Genomic DNA, 20,761 nt, shown 5'->3' with positions numbered 1-20,761 from the left:
GTAGGCCAAGGGTCCAAGGGACCGGGATAGTGTAGTGGGCACGGGCGACCCGCAGAACGGGACCCGTGGTGCCAAAATGCCACGTGGGCATCGGAAGGGGGAAATGATGGGAAGGGCAACCCCCCGCGTTCATAGGGAGCAGGTAGGCTCGGAGACAGCCTCAGGGCCCGGGGGTGCCGTAGTTTGATATTCGCAGAGGGGGAATCCCTGCCATGTGAGCCACGCTGCCCAGCCACGAAATTGTGCAAAAGCACGATTGAAAATTAGTGGGCAAGGCCCAAATTTATAATGGACACCAACACAGGCGACGGAAATCATGGTTTCTAGAACCAATAGTTTAAAGAGCCAAGCGTATGGAAAAGCTCCGGGGTAATTTAAAGTTAATAAATGCTAGGATAGTTAGGAAATGTACCCCTTCGCACCATCCATCCCTTCGCTCTCTGTAGGTCGCCGGACCCACCTTGGGAAAGATTACTGAATTATGTGGGAGGCCATTCTGAGGCTTTGTTGGGCCTCGAGACAGGACGCTAGCCTCTTACTTATTCCCCTCCAAAATAGGAACGTCAGGGTTGGGAGTTGATTGACAGGATAGGTTAGCCAGACAAATACAGAAAGAGGGTTAGGAAGACAAAATTATAAGAAATAAAATAAAATAAATAAAAAGGGGGAAAATTTTGTTGTTGCAAATTAAGGGAGTGGGTATGGACAAGGACAGGCAAAGGCGATAGGTTGGGGGGAGACAGTAGGGTAGGTCCAAGCCCGTTTCCGGACCGGCCGGTACCACCGCACTCCCTCCACAAACCTCACGGAACGAGACCAGAGGCCGGCCAGCTTCACATTCCGGCCTGTTGTGCTACAGTTGCTGGTCTGCATTGCCTTGCCTTGCCTGATTTGCCTGCCTTTGCCAAAACCCCATGCCTACTACCCTTCTTTGCATTGCCCCTGTGTTCACCGTCCATCCATGTGTGCCAGGACCATCGCTTCAGTGTGTTTTGCAAGGACTGCCCTGCAGGCAGCCACACAACGAGGACTGCATTGTGCAGCCCGTGCGCCATCTCTTTTTGTGTTCAGCTGCAATGACTTACTGTGACTTTTTCTTCCACAGATCACAGATCCTGGGCCATGGTTAGTGTAAATAGATAAGGTAAAATTGTAAATAAGTTTAACCCACCTGTTGTTCGTCTTAGCACCGGCAATTTTAGTTAAGTTGTCCCTGTGAGTCTGATCGCTATCAGAAAGAATTATTTTTTTTAATTATATCATGAATCATTCCACTGCAAGATTATCTACAAAAATATACGAGGATCCAAATGTGTCAACTTTGCTGCAGAGCTGCTTCGTGCACTTATTACCCTCGCCAGAGGATAGGGTATTGCATTTGGCTCCTTTTGTCTGTCTGTCTTTGTGTGTCGGCACAGAACGTGAGAGTGGTTTTTCACTGCAATCGCTTGTCGCATTCACACAAAATTTTTACCATTGGAGTGACTCTCATGTAGAATGTTTGATTGATAATTATGACATCATAGATCATGTGGTGTGGCAGTCATGTTGGAAACAAGGAAAAAAATTGGACCTCTGTATCTCCGAAACCATACTAAGGAAAAATATTGAAACTTGGCACATGTTAAGTACTCCGCATGGGTAATAAGTGTTTTTTGGGGTGTTTTTTTTTAGCCCCCTTTGGACTTCGTCAGAAATAGGGGCTTATGGATTTGGTCTCGATTTTCGTGTGTGCGTCCGAATCCATGTCTCAGACATGTATGGACCAATTTTATTTGTACTTGGCACAAAGACAACACATGATGTTATATGCACATAATTTTTTTTAGACATGGAATCCAAGATGGCTGACGAGCTTTCGTTTTAGTTGCAAAAAAACCTGATGAACACAACCTCAACCATTTCTTAGACAAGCATATACCGATGTTGATGAAACTTGGCATACAATTTATGAATGATGGCTTACATATGCACGTCATTTTTATTTTTTCATCAGATATAAGATAGGTGACTGATGGCCATTTTGTTACTTAAATTTGTCCTCATCCATTTCTCAGACATGTGTGGTCCGATTTTGTTCAAACTTGGCAAAAGTACCGTACATGATAGCATGCACGTGCCCCTCACTTTATTTTGCAATCTGATCAAAGATCACCAACTGGGGTCATTTTAGTTGTATATAAATATGGGCTCGCCCTTTAACTCCGTACAGAAAAAATACTAAAACAACAGAAAGTATGACATTTTATGTCTTTTTCTTTTTATGATGTCAAAGGTGCCTTCGTTATGTCATAATTGTATACTTAGAATGCGACATCCAAAAATTTTTGAGGGTCATCTTGGGATAAATTGGTCACAGAAAAAAAAATGATGACGGCATTGGTCACGGGGTTTGGCAGCCATATTTTTTTACAAAAAAAAAAAACCTTCAAAAATATTCTTCTCTGAAACGGCTGAACAGATCGAGGAGAAACATTACAGGTATGACTGCCTATTCATGAGGAACAAAACGTTCACACATATGACATAGGCCACATGGTCTGGCAGCCATATTGGATTTATCCTAAAACCTATAAAAATCTTCTTCTCCAGAACGGCTGGACAGATTAATGGGAAACTTCACAGAAATGTTCCGCAAGCCTTGGGGATACAAGGGTATTCACGAATAATTGATAGGTCACATGATCTGGCCGCCATATTGGATTGAGCAAAAATCTTTAAAAAAAAAACCATTTCTCTTGCACCGCTTCATTGATTGATGTGAAGCTTCACAATTATGATCCAGTTTTGATGGGGAACATATATTTTAAATTTCAACCTGATTGGTTGCATGGTCTGGCAGCCAGAATTATTTAATTTTTTGAATCTGGGTTATTTTTTATTTTTTTAATAAGGTTCACTCACTTGGCTGCGCCTGGGTGGGTTTGAAGGTGGAGGAGCAGTCCCTGAAACCCGAATCCTATCCAGGTTGCTCCTGATGACTTTGTCTTTGCTTTTTGCTTGTTTGGGTTCCTTCTGATGACTCCATTGCAGGAGTGTACCTAGTACAGTGTTTGGTCTTCCATTTGATTTGAATTTAATCCCATTCTGAATTCATTTGAATAACAATAAAAGTCATGAGTCAGGGTCATGTGTCCGATCAGAGTAAGGTTGCATTTAAGCGGGATGACTTGGTACCCGGTCATCACTGCCAGCAGTTAATAAAGTGGTAGTTCTAGTTTATGTCTATTATTAATTACATAACACCAGTACACAAAACACACCACACAAAACATGTCCAAGCAAGGGTCTGCAATATCTGATTGCTCGTTTTCTTGTTGATATCTGCCATACTCCATATCGAAAATAAATTCTGTCTTCTATAAATAACATTAAAATTACTTGAGAATTTAGAGCGTCTAAAGCTATTTAAATGGGTCGGTGACATAAGAAAATGTCTCTTGGTCTTTCCTTTGAAGAATAAAGCTGTTAGAATTGTGAAAATATCAATAACGTATTTTATGTTGAAATTTTCCCATCTATTATACCAATTTTCATCAGTGTCCGAACTTCATGACCTTTTGACCTTTGGTGACCTATTAGGAACCTAATTTACAGTGATCATATTGGCTGAAAGTGGGTTTAGATATGATCAATTATAGGGGTAATTTGTAATCCTATGATAAAAAATTAATTGAGGTATGCCAAAAAGCCACCTTCTACATTTATGACTTCCTCCACTCGCAGTCAACACATTGCTATCAATGGAACCTTCTCTCCTCTGGAATGCCTCCAAAGCAGTATTGGGCCCTGTCTTATTCTTCACGTCCCCAATGTTCTGGAAACACTCTCTTACCTTTTACATATGACTCCAGATCGTGTTGTATGGTATAACATTCCACCGATCGGCAGACGACCACTGCATCATCCTCTTCTGATCTGGAAGTGATTTGATGCTGGTCGGATAAATGTAAAAACAATCCTTTAATCCTGCCACTGAAAGGATCATCACACGCACCCACCTATTCCCATGGTGTCATTGGACCAGGTTCAGTCTCTTGAAATTCTGTGCCTCGGCATTAGCCATGACCTCTCTTGGGTGAACCGTCCAGCAAAGCTGGCCTCCAAAGCTAGTCGCAGACTGGGTGTCCTCCATTGTAATAAGTCTTTCCTTGGAAACTCAGATTTCCTCAGTCTGCCAGGCCTTTCTCCATACCTCAATGGAGCACTCTTTTTCAATATAGGCTGGTGCCACAGCATCGCATCCGTCTCTCTTGGATGCTACATATGGATGGATGGATGGCTACAAAGCTCTCAACATTAATGGAATCTGCCATGATGAGGCTGAAGCACACAGTCTGTTGCTCTCATATTGCAGGCAGATTGGTGGCCTCCCCTCCAATCAATCTCCATCTGCCCTCTCACCCTTCCCAGAAACTTGAGGATGTAAGTGTTCTTCCATTAACACCCTCTTGGTTAAACTGCCGAAATTCCAAGATGACAGCACATCTCACTTGTTTTGTTCCTCACTTCTCCCATCTGTGGAACCAACCTCCAGGGCAGTTCTATCCCATTACTCACTCCCCTAGAGCTTCAAGCAGGCAGCATACTGCCCCATCCTTATCCACAATATTTATTACTCCCATGAATCCTTCCTAATCCAACTCTCTGACTTGCAGGTTGTAGTGCTTCCTCCCCTCCTCTATTTCCTCCTTTCCTGTTCATTCATTCCCCTGATTGTTGTATCCAACTGTTGCCCAGCTGCCCTAATGTTAGTTCATACCCTCAATCACCTTTCTCTTCCATGAGCCTGACCTTGTAAAGAAAAAAATTCAAACACTTGCAATGCTCTCATGTTAAAAATTTAAAATTATACAAAGTGTTATAATTATCAGCAATGGCACATTGAGAGTTTGCACTTTAAAAGTGACATACAGGCAAGCCCAAAAGGTTTTGCAGGGATTGGTCAATTTAAAGATAAACATTTGCATTTGTGTTGAAGAGGTTGTCACAGCATTACCCTCATGGTGCCTTGTCGAGGTGGATTTTTTTTCTGAGATCTTCTTACTCTTTCACTCCTTCCATCTTGTAAGGATAAAGAGCTTGATTGAAAGATAATGCAGTGAGCCACAGAGAGAATAGAGCAGTTTTGTGTCAGCATATTACACCACACGATATGCAGCTTAAAACGTCATAACCTTACACCCTCACTACTCCCATATAATTACAAATAAAACAGGAGCATCCCATAACACAATGAAACAAAATTGTTTGATATCATGTATAAAATTCAAACACAAAGGCACTGACAATTATATCGCCATGGCAATAGGTTGTCCTGGAGACTACCAAATGTAAACAAAGCACTCACAGAGCACTGCAGTGGAATAATATATGTGAACCAAAGCAGCCCTTGTCTCCTAACATTCACCATAAGGTGCAATGTTTTCATGTTCACTGGGTCCCAAGGACAGAAAGAACCCAACTTCCTTTCTAACTAGGTGGTAGATACAACTGGTAGGGTCAACCACTTGGTGATGCATCCAATTTCAACTTATCAAGTTGAATACTACATGAAGTGGGAGCAGCATGAGTAAGCACCCACAACCTCCAGCCAAGTGCAAGTGTTGGGATCATGGTCAGGGTGAAGACTGACAGGTTTCAGAGTTTGGTGATTCGCTCTTCAGGTTCACTATCATCTTGTTCCATGACAAAGCCAGTGGAAGAGCGCGAGTCGGCAAGACCAGGAGGAAGTACAAGGGACCGTGCATGAGCATACTGTTCCCATCGTGCATCATCACTCTCGTGTGTCAGGTAGCGCTTACCACGCCGTGCCTCCAAAGCTCGCAGGTCCAGCCATGTTTGGAAATCCTGTGATGAGAGAATAACAGAATTAGAGAAATCGGTTGGCATCCATCTAGTAGAGAATCATAAAAGCAATAACAACACCCAATGCATTATTACTAGGATATTAACCTGCACACAAAGATGTTTTGTTACACTTTTTACCAAAATTTCCAAAAACTGACTTTGGAAACTTTTTTTTTCACCCCACACATTAGTGCTAATGGCAGAGTGTTATACTTTAGTGCTGCACCATTTTCTTACCCATATAGAATAGTTTCTCTTTTGAACCATCCCATTCTCCTCTCTTCACTCTTGTCTCCTTATAGTTTTGTCCAAATCCTTTCTTTTGCCACACTTCTATTGCCTTTCTATTCAATCTTCCTTACTATTGCGTTGCTCTTGAATATTCCAGTTATCCCCATGCTTTTTGAACAAAAACAGGGGGATATTGTAATCAGCTACGTCTGTCTGTCCATCACACTATCTCCTCCTAAACGGTTTGGCAAAAATTCACCAAATTTGGTCGTTGTGATCACCACATGACACGAAGGTGCAAGAGTAGTATCATTATTACCCCCCCCACCCCCCCCCCGGGGCAAGGTCAAAAGGTCAAATCCCCAAAAATGCAATTACGGGCACATGGTTTTCATTAAATGTATATGCAATCAACATTGGGAGACGCATGAAATATGTCACAGTTTATTGGATGTGACCTCCGGTTAATACCCTAAGGCAGTGATTCTCAACTCTTCCTCTGTCATTTACCCTCTCGCCTTGATGTATTTCACCATTTATCCCCTGAAGGCCCAGTCACACCTTGACGTTTTAGCCAGCAATGGCAACGTATTAAAATGTATATAAAACGCTGGCTTGCGTTGAACTTTTGATGTTTTTTTTTTAAAGATTCGGACGTATTCATAACGACTTGGTCTTACGCACAACATATTAGTAACGGACACAGAACGTTTCGTTGTGTTATAGATACCTTATACCAACGAATGCTGAACCTGTTGTCGGCCTTCACAACCTATGCCCAACGATAGTCTAACTTAGGCATAGCGTGCTGCACGCATCGCCGACGATGACGTGGCGTAGGTTATGAAAAGGCTGCCGCACAACGATTCAAATCATAACCGCCGCAGAAATGGAAGTCAACATCGCAGTCACACCTTGGCGATCTTGTCAGCGTATGCGGACCTCTGAAAAATGCATCTAAAACGTTGGCGCACGTCAAATACGGTATGGGTAAGTTTGGTATGTATGAATAGAACGCTAAAGTACGCTATCATACGTCGTAGTAAGTGGAGTACGTCTTGTAATTTTAAACATGTTGAAAATTTTACGACGTACTCGCCATATGACACACGCTCCGCATGCGATGGGAATAAGTTGTACACACGATATGCGATCATTGACACACATCGACACACGTTACTTGAAAGGTGCTCATAAGTCGAAACACGTCAAGGTAATGGTTAGCGTCAGTGTTCCAGACTCCCGGTTTTTTTTTTCTTCAGTATGATGGTGTTCAGTGTACAGTGCGCTTTTGATTTAAATCGCTGAACGGCAGCCTATTAATTATATTTTATTATAACCGCACAAGAAATTGAAGTGTCAAAATTACCATCATACCGAAGGAAGGAAGAAAAAAAAATAAAAATAAAACCAGGGAGTCTGGAACACTGACGCTAACCATTACCTTGATGTGTTTCGACTTATGAGCACCTTACAAGTAACGTGTGTCGATGTGTGTCACCGATCGCGTAATGCGAGTACAACACGTTACTCATAGGTTATAAATAAGTTTCGGGTACGCTAAACATTACCTCGACATGTTTCGACTTATGAGTAACTTACAAGTAACGTGTATCGATGTGTGTCAACGATCGCGTGACGTGCATACAACTTATGGCCAGCGTTATGCGGAACGTATGAGTCATATGCTGGCATAAGTATTAAAATTTCAAGCATGGAAAATTTGAGGACAACCGAAAAGTACAACGTTTAAAGCCAGCGTACAACGACGTATGGCAGTGTTTTTCAGCGTGCTCTCAATGTTATCAAAACTTACCCATAACGTATTCGACGTGTACCAGCGTTTTAGACAAATTTTCAAAAAATCGGCATAAGCTGGCTAAAACGTCAAGGTGTGACTGGGCCTTTACTCAAATGCAAAAAAATGCATAGCTGGCATAGAGGCACAGAAAAAAAGAAGATGGAACAACTTTATTATTAAGGTTTTGCACAAAATAAACTTTGATAAAGGAAAGAAAAAAAACATACAGCCCACTTGAAAATAAGGCCAAAAATCAATTCCTGACCCTCAAAACACTCCCCCTCCCAAATGTTTTTTTCAAAATATAAAAGAAAAAAAAGAAAAAAGAGAAAATTGCGGTGGGGGGGGGGGTTGATTTTTGAGTCTGTCTAGAATAGTTTGTATAGAATGTGAGATTCTGTATGTTATTTTGTATTATGTGTTGTCTGCCACATCACAACGATAACAGTGTTGATTTTGTCTGAAGTTGCAAACAAAAATCGTCATAACTTAATTTTCAGGTATGATATATTTACCCCCTGCCATGTAAAATTTTTACCCCCGGGGGGTAAATTTACCCCTGGTTGAGAATCACTGCCCAAAGGGGTGGGGATGGTCACAGGGATAAAAATTGAAAAATAATTTAACTCAAAATTTGATATTGGGTCATTCCCACTGGAACTTTTTGCCATCTTTCAACTTTGGTTTAGGTGGTGTGGTGGAAAATGTCTTTTAAAATATTCGCTTTATGGGGTTTTTTTGGTTTGGCTGTGGCTCAATTCAGGCTATATTATAGCCAATGTGGCTATAATAAATATATTAGCGAAAACCTAGATGATAGACAATTATTGATTTTAAAGCTCATTAGAAACATGATTATTACATTCATTTTATAAGTATGTATCTGTGATTCGGAATTAATTATACACATGTATGAGTATTAATTGATTTGATTGAAGCTTGTGTAATTAAAAATATTAGCCCCATGGACATGTGTAAAAGGTCTATGAGAACATAATTGATACAGCTCTGTATTCTTATTGCTACTTAAAATAATAGCTAACAACATACTTATGCTTTTAAATGCTTGTAAAGGTATAAAATCTCTTGCAAAGCATTGTAATTAACTAAAGTCATTTTGTCGCCATATATGAAGTTGTTCACCAAGAAGGATCATGGGTAAATGATCTAACCCAGAGTGAAGGCAAATGAAAGTGTTTTTTTTGCATCACGTCCTTGAAGAGAGGAAACAGCCCACACATTTGCCTGCACGATTGCAACATATACTGCCCTAAGAATGAGGGAGCCCATTGTCCTGTGAATTGAACTGCTTGCTTGCAATCAAACCACAATTGAGTGGGAGATGAATTCCCATGCTTGCACATTGTGACCGGTGTTCACATGTTCGTACACAAACCATATATGGTGTTCTGCTAATTAAGAGACTGAGGAACATTGAAAGATACGTAGTTTTGCTGAGATAACATGTACTGTTCTTTGTCTGACCAATGCTCCTCTTTCCCCCTTTCAACGCAAGTAATTTTGCTATAAAAAAGCGAGGCTTGTGAACAGAACTCGAAGAGAAGGAGGTATGCAGGGACACATATTGGTGCATCTTTGCGCATTTGTTTTCTTTCCCGTGTACACGTGAATAAATTGTGCAACTCGCACTTTCGGTACTGGAGTGACGTTCGACTCCGCTGGAGGTTTGAGTAATTCCACCACAGTGAGCAGCATGGGGATTTGCGATGGCATGCCATCGACTTCACTCTAGTTTGATTTGTTTTCTAAAATGTATCAACTTTGTGCTGCCTTACCTTTGGTGACACGAATCAACCATTTCACCAATTCATAAAGGAAGCATATTGGGGTTATTCCATCCAAAAATAGATGCTCTTCGCACTCGTCTTGCAAATGAGCCAATGAGCAAGAAAAAGGAAGAAGCAGGAAATGTAAGTAGTGGTGAGATTTCCACTTCGTTCTCGGCAGCCGCACATTTGTGGAAATTAAAATGAAAAAATACTCCAGCATCGTGTACTCATAGTTAGTGCAATGTTACAACTCTTCATTCTCTGCCGTAGCATAAAACCTCATCAGCATGCTCTGGAAATAACTTCCCTTGGAGTAACCAATGTACTGGAGGACGTTTTCCTAAAGTAGACTTCCTTGTGTCTTGTTGTGATTTGTCCATATTGTCAACTTGGTGCACTTCCTTCACCACCGTCTCCAAACAGCTTTCACCTGTGGCTGCCTGTGGTTCATCCTCATGAGCAATTTGATGATTTTTTTGATTTTTTTTTTACTGTTTCTCTTCAGCTCAAAATTTAAAAGTTTTTTTTCATTACACTAATCTCATCCTCACTTCAACTCTGTAATTTGAAGATTTTGTTCATGGCCTCAATAACCCTTGCAATGCAACTTTTTCAAAGCATTTTGTGCAGCCCTGCTCTGGCATCCTGATTGAATTGGTCATTCTATATTTAGCATCATTCGATCATCTTCAATTCTTGGGTTATAGTCACCCCCCCTCCCAAAGATGAAATTAATCATCAAACTCTTTCAAAAGAAAGAGTTGTGCATCCTCTCTTCCTCACCAATCTTCTCTTCATTCTCCATCCCAGCCTACTCTCTTAATCTTAAATGCACGAGTTCCAACAAGGATATGGGAGCAGCTTCTAAATCTGTTTGGATGGGCACTATCATCCCATCACTGATCCTCCATCCCCATTCCAAAGGATCGAGGTAGCGTCCTTTCCATGTTTGTAACTGGTGATTCATGTGGAGGCTGTGGTATTTGGCAGCTGACAATGTAGGAGGTAACATTCATGGAATGGATTTGCACTTTATTCACAGCAATCAGTTTGAGGTACTTTCTTTGTCACGTGGAGTTGAGCTCCTCAGTTGGTTTTCCACCTCACACTATGGTGAGTGCCCTCTCAACAGCAGATGCAATGTCCGACTGGGTAGACATGCGATCGTCAAATTTCTCTGCCACTTACCTGAAGGCACCATTCTCGAGAATTAGTTTCAATAATACCGATTTACCAGTATTGAAGATCCTGGATGTTGTATCACATCCTAGTATTGCATTAACAAATAGGATGTGTTTGTGCACCAAGCTGTTAGCACACATTGTGCAGTTGAGCACACTTTTCACAAACATGATGTCCACAAACTTCCGATGTCGACCTTTTTCCATCGACGTTTGACAGCTCTATGGATGGTGGCTGGCTCTTGTTCGTGTCAGCCTGAATGAGGAAGGAATGATCGCGAGATTGACTGTTGGAGGTCATGTGCAGCGATGCGCCAATAGGCAAGGTGGATTTGGCTGAAGACTACTTGAGGCTCCGCCCACACTGGTTGCCAATAAAAAGTACGGGAGGACCGCTTTCCTGACAGTTTGTGAGTTTGTGACAGCTGGGTGACGGTTCCTTACAGCTCCAGTCAGTTGGTGACAATTTCTGTCAGTTGGTGAGTTGGTGACAGTTGGTGACAGCGTTACAGCTTCTTACAGCTGTCCGTTGGTTACGGCTCCTGATAGCTCCTTATGGTGGGTGACGGTTAGACTGTTCCTGCTGGTTCTGACTGGAACCTGCTTTTGGTGCACCTGATTCTTGGCGTTCCTGGTTCCTGGGGGTGACGACGTGACGCCGATTGGTATTCGAGCCTGTTTTCGGGTGGGTGCATGGCGAGCCAGGGTGCTGGCAACGGACCAAAGCAAGCTCACACATTTTCGGACATTTTATTGGACGCACGATGACTTCTGTCTTGGTAAGCCGAGACAGGATTTCGTCCCCTCCAAATGATCTGCTGGGTACCCTTGTCTCATGTTTAATTGTTAAGTAAGGCATAGTGATAAGCATCTGCTCTTTGTCTGTTTTTCTATCAATGCCTGTTTAATTATATATTTGTTTGAGATTATTTTGATTGATTTGAATTTTCCTCTTTTCACCTCAAAGAAATAAAAAGTTCTTCAGTTTATTTATTTTTTCTATATAATAAATTCCTTGTTGACGTTTCAACCTGTCCATGCTTGTCTTTCCCTTCTATTGATCCAGCATTGTCCGAACCTAGATAGACTGGGAGGTAGTTCCCAAACTAATTAACCTGTCATAGTCGGAATACACCAGCGGTAAGCGCTCGGCTGCCCTACTTCAGATCGAATCAAGATAAGATTGGTGCATCACCGAGGGCACGCTACCCGTTCAGGAAGCCACGTGACCTCTAGTTAAATGGAAAATTAGACGGTGAACATTGGAACTCGTAGTTAACTGATTGGCGTTCATGATTGTAAAGCAACCCAACGTACCACGAAGTTAATTGTGAGCGGTGGCCCCATGGTTTCAGCGCCCACAAGCTCATCGCTGGACTTGGTATTCCAACGCTGGCGGTGCGGCAAAGGAGATTGAGCATGTCCTCATTGACGATCGCTGGAGGATGATCCAGAACTGCAGGGTCTACCGGAGTGCTCAGTGATGTGTGAGTCACCACTGACACCTGACACAATTCTAACTAAGTGATGGATGATGATGACATCTGCTTCTTCATGGTGTGTTTTCAGATCCTGTCTCTGGAGAGTGGAATTGTTCCATACTTGTACTGGTGTAGGATCTTTTCTGGTGATCATCAGTTTGGTCTGTTTCTCCACAATGTGGGTCATCAGATACTGACAGATCAAATCGATCAGTTGTACTTTGTTGTAGGCTACATTAAGGACCACTTTTTGCGCTGGAAGTGTTGTGTGTAAGTTGAGTTGATGTTTTCGATTTGAATCATGACCTGCGCGATTGGATCTTGTCATTTGTTTCGTGCTGATTTTGATGTACCTGTCGAAAATCAGGTATACGTCACAACACTCCAGGTGGTATTTGATGGTTCCCATGAAGTTGATCACATAATCCTCAACTGTACCATTTGTGGGCCAATGTGCAGTCCATAACATGGCGCATCCATCGATGATGACACCATCTGGAACACCTTGGATTTGACTTGATTGCTCAACTTGGAGTTTCGTCTTCAGGAATGCTTTCGACTGAGCCCGCATCGCACCGCTCTCATCAAACAAGGAGGCTGGGACAGGGGACAGTTCGTAAGAGAGGACATCCTTGATATCAATATCCCTGTATTGTTGGAGACATATGACTCGGGTGTAGATCAATTTGGTATCATATACTGGCCTTCCATCCAGCTTGATGCTCTTTTTGGTCGAAGTCATCAGGGTCCCTTTCTTGGTTCGTGTCTTGTTGAAGCTTGTTGGCCATCCAGATTCAAATTCCGCCATCTGTTGTCATCCAATCTTGAGAGAATCATCAACATCTACCTTGTCTGTCGCATGAAACACAGCAGTAGACACCAAAATTGTGTGTAAGTGCATTAGAAGTGAAGATATAGCCCAAAACAGAATTTATCGAAAGTCGGTGGTGGCCATTTTGTTTTTCGCCTCTACAAAAAATTCCTCAAGGGTGCGAGTCTGGCATCCGTCTGATTCTGATTCAGGATAACTCAGAGATGATGAATCAACCAAAAAAAACTTCATAATGACGCCACAACATGCTTTTTCACATTTCCGCTGGACTAACAGGCCAACAAACTTGGCGAATTCTTTTTTTTTTTTGCCAAGTAACAAATGGAATGCCAAATGGACAGGGAGGTGTGAAAACATAACCTCCGTCCACCTTCAGTGGGCAGGGGTAAATAAATATATCAGGAAGATATTTGATATTAGAAGGCAATGTAAGTGCACGTTTAAAATCAAAAGCTTGTTACAAATTTGGGGGTTGTGTAAAAAACAAAACACAAAACAAAACAAAAAAACACAGACGTGCTGATACCTGAAGCCAAGGATGACTCAGAGACTTGTCTACACTGTAACGCTTCCTCATCTGCACCTGCAGCAAGTTTGTGATGAGGTCGATTGCTGTTGGCAGACCATGGTATTATTAGATATATTGCACCCGAAAAACAACAAAAAACAAGTCGTACTCCAATCATTTGCAGCACTTACCTACATTGCATGAATGCAAATTTTAAAAGTTAATTGGTTATGAGCAAATACCACCTGTCGCTTCGCTGATGGGAATAGTAAGGGGGTGGTAGAAAGACGGGGGACAGAGAGAGGGGTGGGAGAGAGTGAGGAAATGGAGGGGGAAGACAGGGGAGGGGTGGAGGAGCGAGGTGGGAGGGAGAGAGAGAGAAGGGGTGGGGAAAGGGGAGGCAGCATGAGGTGAGAGGAAGGGAAGGCAGACGTGCGGTGGAGCTTCAATTATGATTCAGAATGTCTCATCAAAATGATTCTGCAAATAATAACAGTGAAGATGGAAACAAAATAATGTCTGAAATCCATTTTCTACCAGTCATACTATAAACACCGGACACGTCCAGAGACGAACGCCGCCCGGACGCGTCCAGAGACGAATGCCGCCCGGATGTGTCAGGAGACGAACGCCGCCCGGACGCGTCCGGAGACGAACGCCGCCTGGACGCGTCAGGAGACAAACACCGCCCAGAGACGAACGCCGCCCGGAGGCGTCAGGAGATGAACGCCGCCCGGAAATCAACGCCGCCCGGAGACGAACGCCGCCCGGAGACGAACGCTGCCCGGAGACGAACGCCGCCCAGAGGTGTCCACTCCGATATCAATGCCACCCAGATATAACCCCATCTAGACATGTATGGAGATAACCACTATCCAGCCGAAGGTGCTGCACTGTATTGGGAGGGGGTAGATTGCGAGTGTATTGCGAGGATGGGACAAAGAGAGAGGAGGGTGGGGATTGGGGAGTTAGCAGAGAGAATATGTTATGCTTTATGAACACACACACACACACACACACACACACACACACACACGCACGCACGCACACACACACACACACACACACACACACACACACACACACACACAATATTAGTGCTTGCCCAATATCGGCAATTTTTTGGTTATTGGCTGATTGGAATCAGTGTGATTACCGAATACAGTACCTATTGTATACAACCTAAAACCTTGAATAGCTTTCACCCTTGTTTTGGGGGAATTTCAATAAACAAATATAAAAAAAAACAAAAAAACAACATTGCATTATAGATGTTTCAAAGAGATGTGTTGGCAATCGTCATGTGACAGGTGGAAAGAATTTTGGTTTTTAAATTTAGAAAACACATTAATATGGCAAACGGCTCAGAAATCGGATGTTATCAAATGTAACTCACAAAGAAAAACTATATAACCCTTGAAAGCACACCGGGTCATAGAAAATAACCAACTTCGAATTGCATGTCCCTCTACCTTATAGCAACTGCTGACTGTACATCCCGATCGGGACAAGAACTGAACCGCTATTGACTGTAGGGCACTCGGCAAGTGGCTAAATTACTGAAACAAAATGGTTGATAAGGAACGGCTGGCTTCGCAAACGATAGCTAATATTGATCAGGTCATGTTAAACCCCTTCCGGAAACGCCCAAAATGTGAAATATGTCCGAATTGGACAAATTAACACTCTTTTTAGAACGGGAACTGCTGCTAAGTTCGATTCTGGAGCTTCAATTTTGAAATTCTGCTTAGTTCAAGAGATTCTCGAGGTCATAGCATGTGCAGAATCTCGTCTCTCGTTGGCTCTCATCTCGTTGGCACTCACATCGCAGGTCGGTCGGTGGTCTCTCTGTTTTTGATTTTCCGATATTTCTCCCTCTGCGCTCTCAGTTATCAGACCCTCCCTATCCAGGATGCACACTTCCATCCAGTAACCCACTCCTGGTTAAGCCTCCAAAATCTAGGCTGACTAAAAAACCTCAACTCTTGTTTTCCTCACTTCTCCCATCTATGTAGCAACATTCCAAAAGCAGTTCAGTGTTTATTGGTAGCATAGACAAATCAGTTTAAACTCGAGGAAAATGTTATATACCTACTGGAGTTCTACTAAGATGATGGGGGCAAAACCATGATCACCATTGCAAATGGAGTTTCGAATGCGCTCCATGAACATGAATACAATTAAGGGCAACAGGCAGCATGGGGAGCATGTTGCTTTAACATCTCATGTGGAGGAAGTGGATTACATGTGTAAAGTGTTGCAAGAGTATCGAAAGGTGATGACATATGGAGAAAGAAAAAAAGAGGAGTAGCCATCTTAGAAAGAAGGGTGCCACGTATCTATATTACAAAGCAAGAGTGTCTGTCTGTCCATCCGTATGACCCCAAACTACTTCCTCAGTTTTGGCTCAAGTCCTGCCAAATCTTCTGTGGAGAGTTTTGGGTTTCCAGTGGATGTCCTAAGGTGGGTGGGAGGTTTCATAAGTTTCTCAATACAATCATGATTTTAATTTTCGATCCGCACAAACTGTTTTGTATCCGCCCTTTCTTGCCGGTAGATTAATCCGTTTGGGTGTCACCTGAGAACGGCTTTACCTCACGAGTGTTTGTATTTTGTTATATTTGTGGTATGGTATTAATTTGTGATTGGAATGATGCCATGTGGAATGAAATTATAGAGAGATTGAGTTCAAAGCAGAATGAAGAAATGTGGGGATTCCACCCGTGACATTCACAGATTCAGCATTGTTTATTCGCCGTTTCCTCATCTCTTTGCTTTTGAACGCTCAAAGGTGCAACGCGTACCACAAGAGTTCAAAATGCCAAGGAAAAACAAAGTAAAAATTGTCTTATCGAGAGGAAGCTCAGATGCTCAAAAGAAACAAAGGCAGAGATGGGATGATGCCGATCAGACACAAGGGCAAGCAAGAAACACTGAATCTCAGACTGGCCATACAAAGTTCAAGCTTTAGAGAGGAAGAACAGGCAAGAGACACTGAGGCTCACAAAGATGCCAGAAAGAGAAGACTCGATGCTGCTACACATCTAAGGTGTGCTTTTAATAATTCTCGTGAAGAGCTTGTCCACAGAGACAGTGTGGGAAGCATGACTGATGTGAATAGTGGTGCTCTGAGGTTGCCTGCTGAAACACCGACTCAATGTTGCAGTAAAGGGCAGTATGTCATGCCTGATTTACCACCTCTTTCTCCATTTTCGCAAACAATGCTTGACGAGTCATCTTCCATGTCAAACCATTTCCTGGACAACATCAGGAAATACAATTCCTGCTTCCAAACGACAAGTCTTGGCTGCCAGGAGTGTCATTTTCCTCGATGGAACCCTCAAAACTGCATTCAAGGACAAATGTTCCATAGGGTAGGAACTCTTGTTTCCCTCCCGGGCAAAAACCCCAAATTTCTTCAGATCTACTTCATCGACAGCCACGAGGAGGAAGTCACCACAAGGGTGGGAATTGTAAGTGGACTGCAGCGGCCCACTGTGGAAATCCTGAAGCAGATGCGACACAAGCACAACAGTCATGTCAAAAACCTGAGGACAGCCATAGATTTTCAGAAACAGACTGGCACACAAGACCTAACTATTGTCATTAACGAAGAGAGAAAGCCCAAACACCAGCACATCAGACGTTTCATCAGTCAGTGCAGCAATGAGATCGCCATTCTCAATTCAAATTAACCATTTCACAACAGAGACATTGTTCTGAGACAATGGCTGATGGTGGACAGAGGCTTATCAATGAGCTGCACTGGCCATGTGACTCCTTACAGTCCCCCTTACAGTTTCCATTTTGCAGTGACAGCTACATTTTGTATCTGAAGAGCACCAGACATAAGAAAATCATGCAATAGCAATTCCGCTGTTACCACCGTATGCGCAGGCCAGGCAACTACTTTCTGAAAGCCCGAAGAATGTTTCAAACAGTTAATAGTGGATACCCACTGCAAGACAGAGACTGATCGCAGCAATATCTAAGGAGGGAGCAAACGATCTTGAGAGCTGACTCATTCCAAGAACTGAGACACACACTGCTGGCTGCAGATGGTGATCCTACACAAATGGGTCAACGTGTTGTCCTGCCGGCTACATTTACTGGAGAACCAAGGTACATGCACAATCGAGCCGACCATGAACGCAATGACCATTATGATAAAGTTTGGCCATCAGATCAGGACAGGAATGGGAGAATGTGCTGGAGCAGCGCGCCACTGCATCCACTTTTCGCCGGTACTCCAGGGGCCTCCGTCTGGCCATCCCCCAGGCAGATGCATGGCCCATCCCCATCTCGTTGAGAAGCCGATCAACCTTCTGCAACCACGAGGCACGTGGTCGGCCTATTGGCCTCCTCCACTCATGAGAAAATCTGGTAAGCAGAATCAGCGTCAGGAAAATGAGCCACATGACCGTTCAGCGGAAGCTGAAGCTCACAGACTATACAGGTAACAAATCTCACCTGAGTCTCTCTCAGCAACTGCTCGTTGGACACAAAGTCTGACCAGCGATAGCCAAGGATTCTCTGAAGAGACCTGGTACCGAAGGAGTTACGACTCCATCTCAGATCCCTGGTCAGAGTCAAAATCTCGCATCGGTAGATCAAAACTGGAAGAACCAAGGACTTAAAGAAGACCTGGATCTGTGTGAAGGATCTTCACACAACAATGATCTGTGTGAAGACCTGCTATATCATGCCCAAGTGGAGTTATACTTGCCAGAGTTGGAGCTGACAGCTGACGTGGTGAATGAGTGCCTGTATATGATTCAGGACTTGGTGAAACAGATGGGTTGCAAGGAATGGAGTGAATACAACCGGCATGAGACCAAGAGAGATGTAGGTGACAGACAAACAAGGGAGTACATGAGGGAAATAAACTATGACATGGAACTGGAGGCAAAAAGGTCTTCCAGCAGAGAAGATCAGCTCACAGAGGACCAATGAAGCATGTTTCACAAATTCATGTCAATAGCGGATGGCAAAGAGGGGAGTATCATGTTTATGAATGCTCCTGGAGGAACAGGAAAAAATATATCATCAACTTCATCCTTTCCACAATTTGGGCATGCGGACACAATGCCCTGGCAACTGCTTCCAGTGGCATTGCTGCTACTCTTCTGGCAGATGGCAGAACCATGCACGTGACATTTAAAATACCACAAGTTGCACCCAGGGTGGACACTCCAACCTGCAATATTAAGAAGGGGATGACACTTGCCAAAGTCATGAAGGATTGCAAAACAATCATTGTGGATGAGGCTCCCATGACCCACAAAGCCTGCTTTGAAGCCCGGGACTGAACCCTTCAAGACATAACAACAAAAGTATAGCCAATGGGAGGTAACGCCATCCTTCGATGTGGAAACTTCAGGCAGATTCTGCCAGTTTTAAAGAATGGAACCCGTGCCAATGTTGTCAATGTATCGCTAAAGTGCTCCCATCTGTGGCCAAGCATACAGGTGGAACATCTCATCATAAACATGAGAATTTTGTGAGGGGAGAGGCTGAAGCTGGGGATCTCTCCAAACAGCTGTAACAGGTGGGAGATGGACTGCTGTCAACAACTGAGGAGCCAGGCATTGTTCAGCTGTCAAGTGATGTTGGATCCTTTGTGCAAAACCTGCAGGAGCATAAAACTGCCCTGCACCCAAACCTGGCAGCTCCGAGCTCCGATGTCGACTGGCTGGCTGAATGTTGTATCCTGTGCCCTCTCAATGACATGGTGAGCAAAATAAACAATAGCTTGGTACAGGAGTTTCCTGGAGATCTGCTGGTCGATACTGTTACGGCTGTGGAAATTCGCAGAACACCATATAGGTCCTCAGTTCAGTTATGCCAATAAGTCCGTGTTCAGTTAGATTTCCCCACCGTTGTCTAATGGGATTTATTCGTGTCACCCGGGCTGTGATCTTTGAGTTAGCCGTTTTTCTTTACTATCGCTATTTTGGACCAACCACAACGCCAACCACCAATCACCTTCTCCACCACACCACCCACCAACCACCTTCTCCACCACGCCAACCACCAACCACCTCCTCCACAATGCCAACCACCAACCACCCTCTCCACACTGCCTTCACAACAACGACATCTCCTCAACATCTCCCCCAATAGACCAACCCGAATAACATCGCCTCACCTTCATCCCCGAAGCGACGCCATCTTTGCACCAGCCGTGGCGAGTCCACATCGAACGGCATCGCTGCAGGCACACGCGGGGGTTTGCTCACTGCGCAAGTTTGGTGATCTCGCGCACGTCCGCTCTCCGCGCAAGTCTAGTGATCTCGCGCACGTCTGCTCTCCGCGCAAGTCTGGTGATCTCGCGCACGTCCGCTCTGTGGAAGCTTCGCCTCGGAATTCGGATCAAAAGATCGAAAGGGGCGGAGCCTGTGGGGGTCGAAGGTCGAAGAGCGGAGTTCAGATCTCGTCTCTCGAGCCCTATAAAAGGCTGAGCGGAGCGCCAGTTCGCAGTCGTCAGTCAGTGGAGTCAGTCGGTGAAGTCTGGAGTCTGGAGTCTGGAGAACACAGTTGGGGGAGAAGTCCAGGAGAGCGGAGGACACGCGAGCTGAGAGCGTGGCCAACCCTGCTGTGCCGCGCAGACCTGCGCATTCGTGTGGAGAGAGCTGGAGAGAGCTCGCCAGCCAGTGCCAAACGGTCTGAGGTGATCGGGCTTCGGGACAGTCCGAGCATCGCTGAGGAACGGACGGGTTCTTACAAGGAGCATCAACTTTGGAAGAGCATCAAGACCCGTTCGTTCATCTCAACGCATCGCCGGCTGAGGCCCGAATCACCCGGCCGCTTGGCAAGGCCTGGGCTCAACCGCGGCTACGCTAGCTGCCGTGAGGATGGGACATCGCGGGTCGCCCCATCGAGGCACCACGAGGGTGGAAGTAACCTGCAACGGTCTCGTGGAACTCCTTCGGTCTGCCAAGCTCCACGTTATGAAGGCCTACGGGTCCAGTCTGACCCCCTTGTCTCTGAGGGGGTCTTTCCTTGTTTATTTAGGTGAATGTTGTGGCTCCATGTCCACAAGTAGAACTGTATAAGTGCTTGTGAATAATAAATAATAGATGGTTGT

At 44.0% G+C, this 20,761-nt stretch overlaps 1 protein-coding gene across 1 annotated transcript in view; it reads right to left on the bottom strand.

The window, feature by feature from the left end:
• Positions 1-2,871: 2,871 nt before the first annotated feature.
• Positions 2,872-20,761, bottom strand: part of LOC147024102 (serine/threonine-protein kinase D1-like) — a 163,102-nt gene continuing 145,212 nt past the window's right edge. The window contains exons 20-21 of the mRNA XM_085890367.1: positions 13,693-13,778; positions 2,872-5,850 (exon numbers count right to left, since the gene is read on the bottom strand). Of these exons, the coding sequence (XP_085746493.1) occupies positions 5,641-5,850; positions 13,693-13,778 (296 nt within the window). The 3' untranslated portion in view covers positions 2,872-5,640. The remainder of the gene's footprint in view (positions 5,851-13,692; positions 13,779-20,761) is intronic.

The sequence above is a fragment of the Eptatretus burgeri genome, chromosome 7, assembly GCF_056783735.1.
Source record: "Eptatretus burgeri isolate ZD-2024b chromosome 7, Ebu_testis_v1, whole genome shotgun sequence".
Lineage (NCBI taxonomy): Eukaryota > Metazoa > Chordata > Myxini > Myxiniformes > Myxinidae > Eptatretus > Eptatretus burgeri.
The sequence above is the reverse complement of the archived record's forward strand: the minus strand, read 5'-3'. Positions and strand labels throughout refer to the sequence as shown.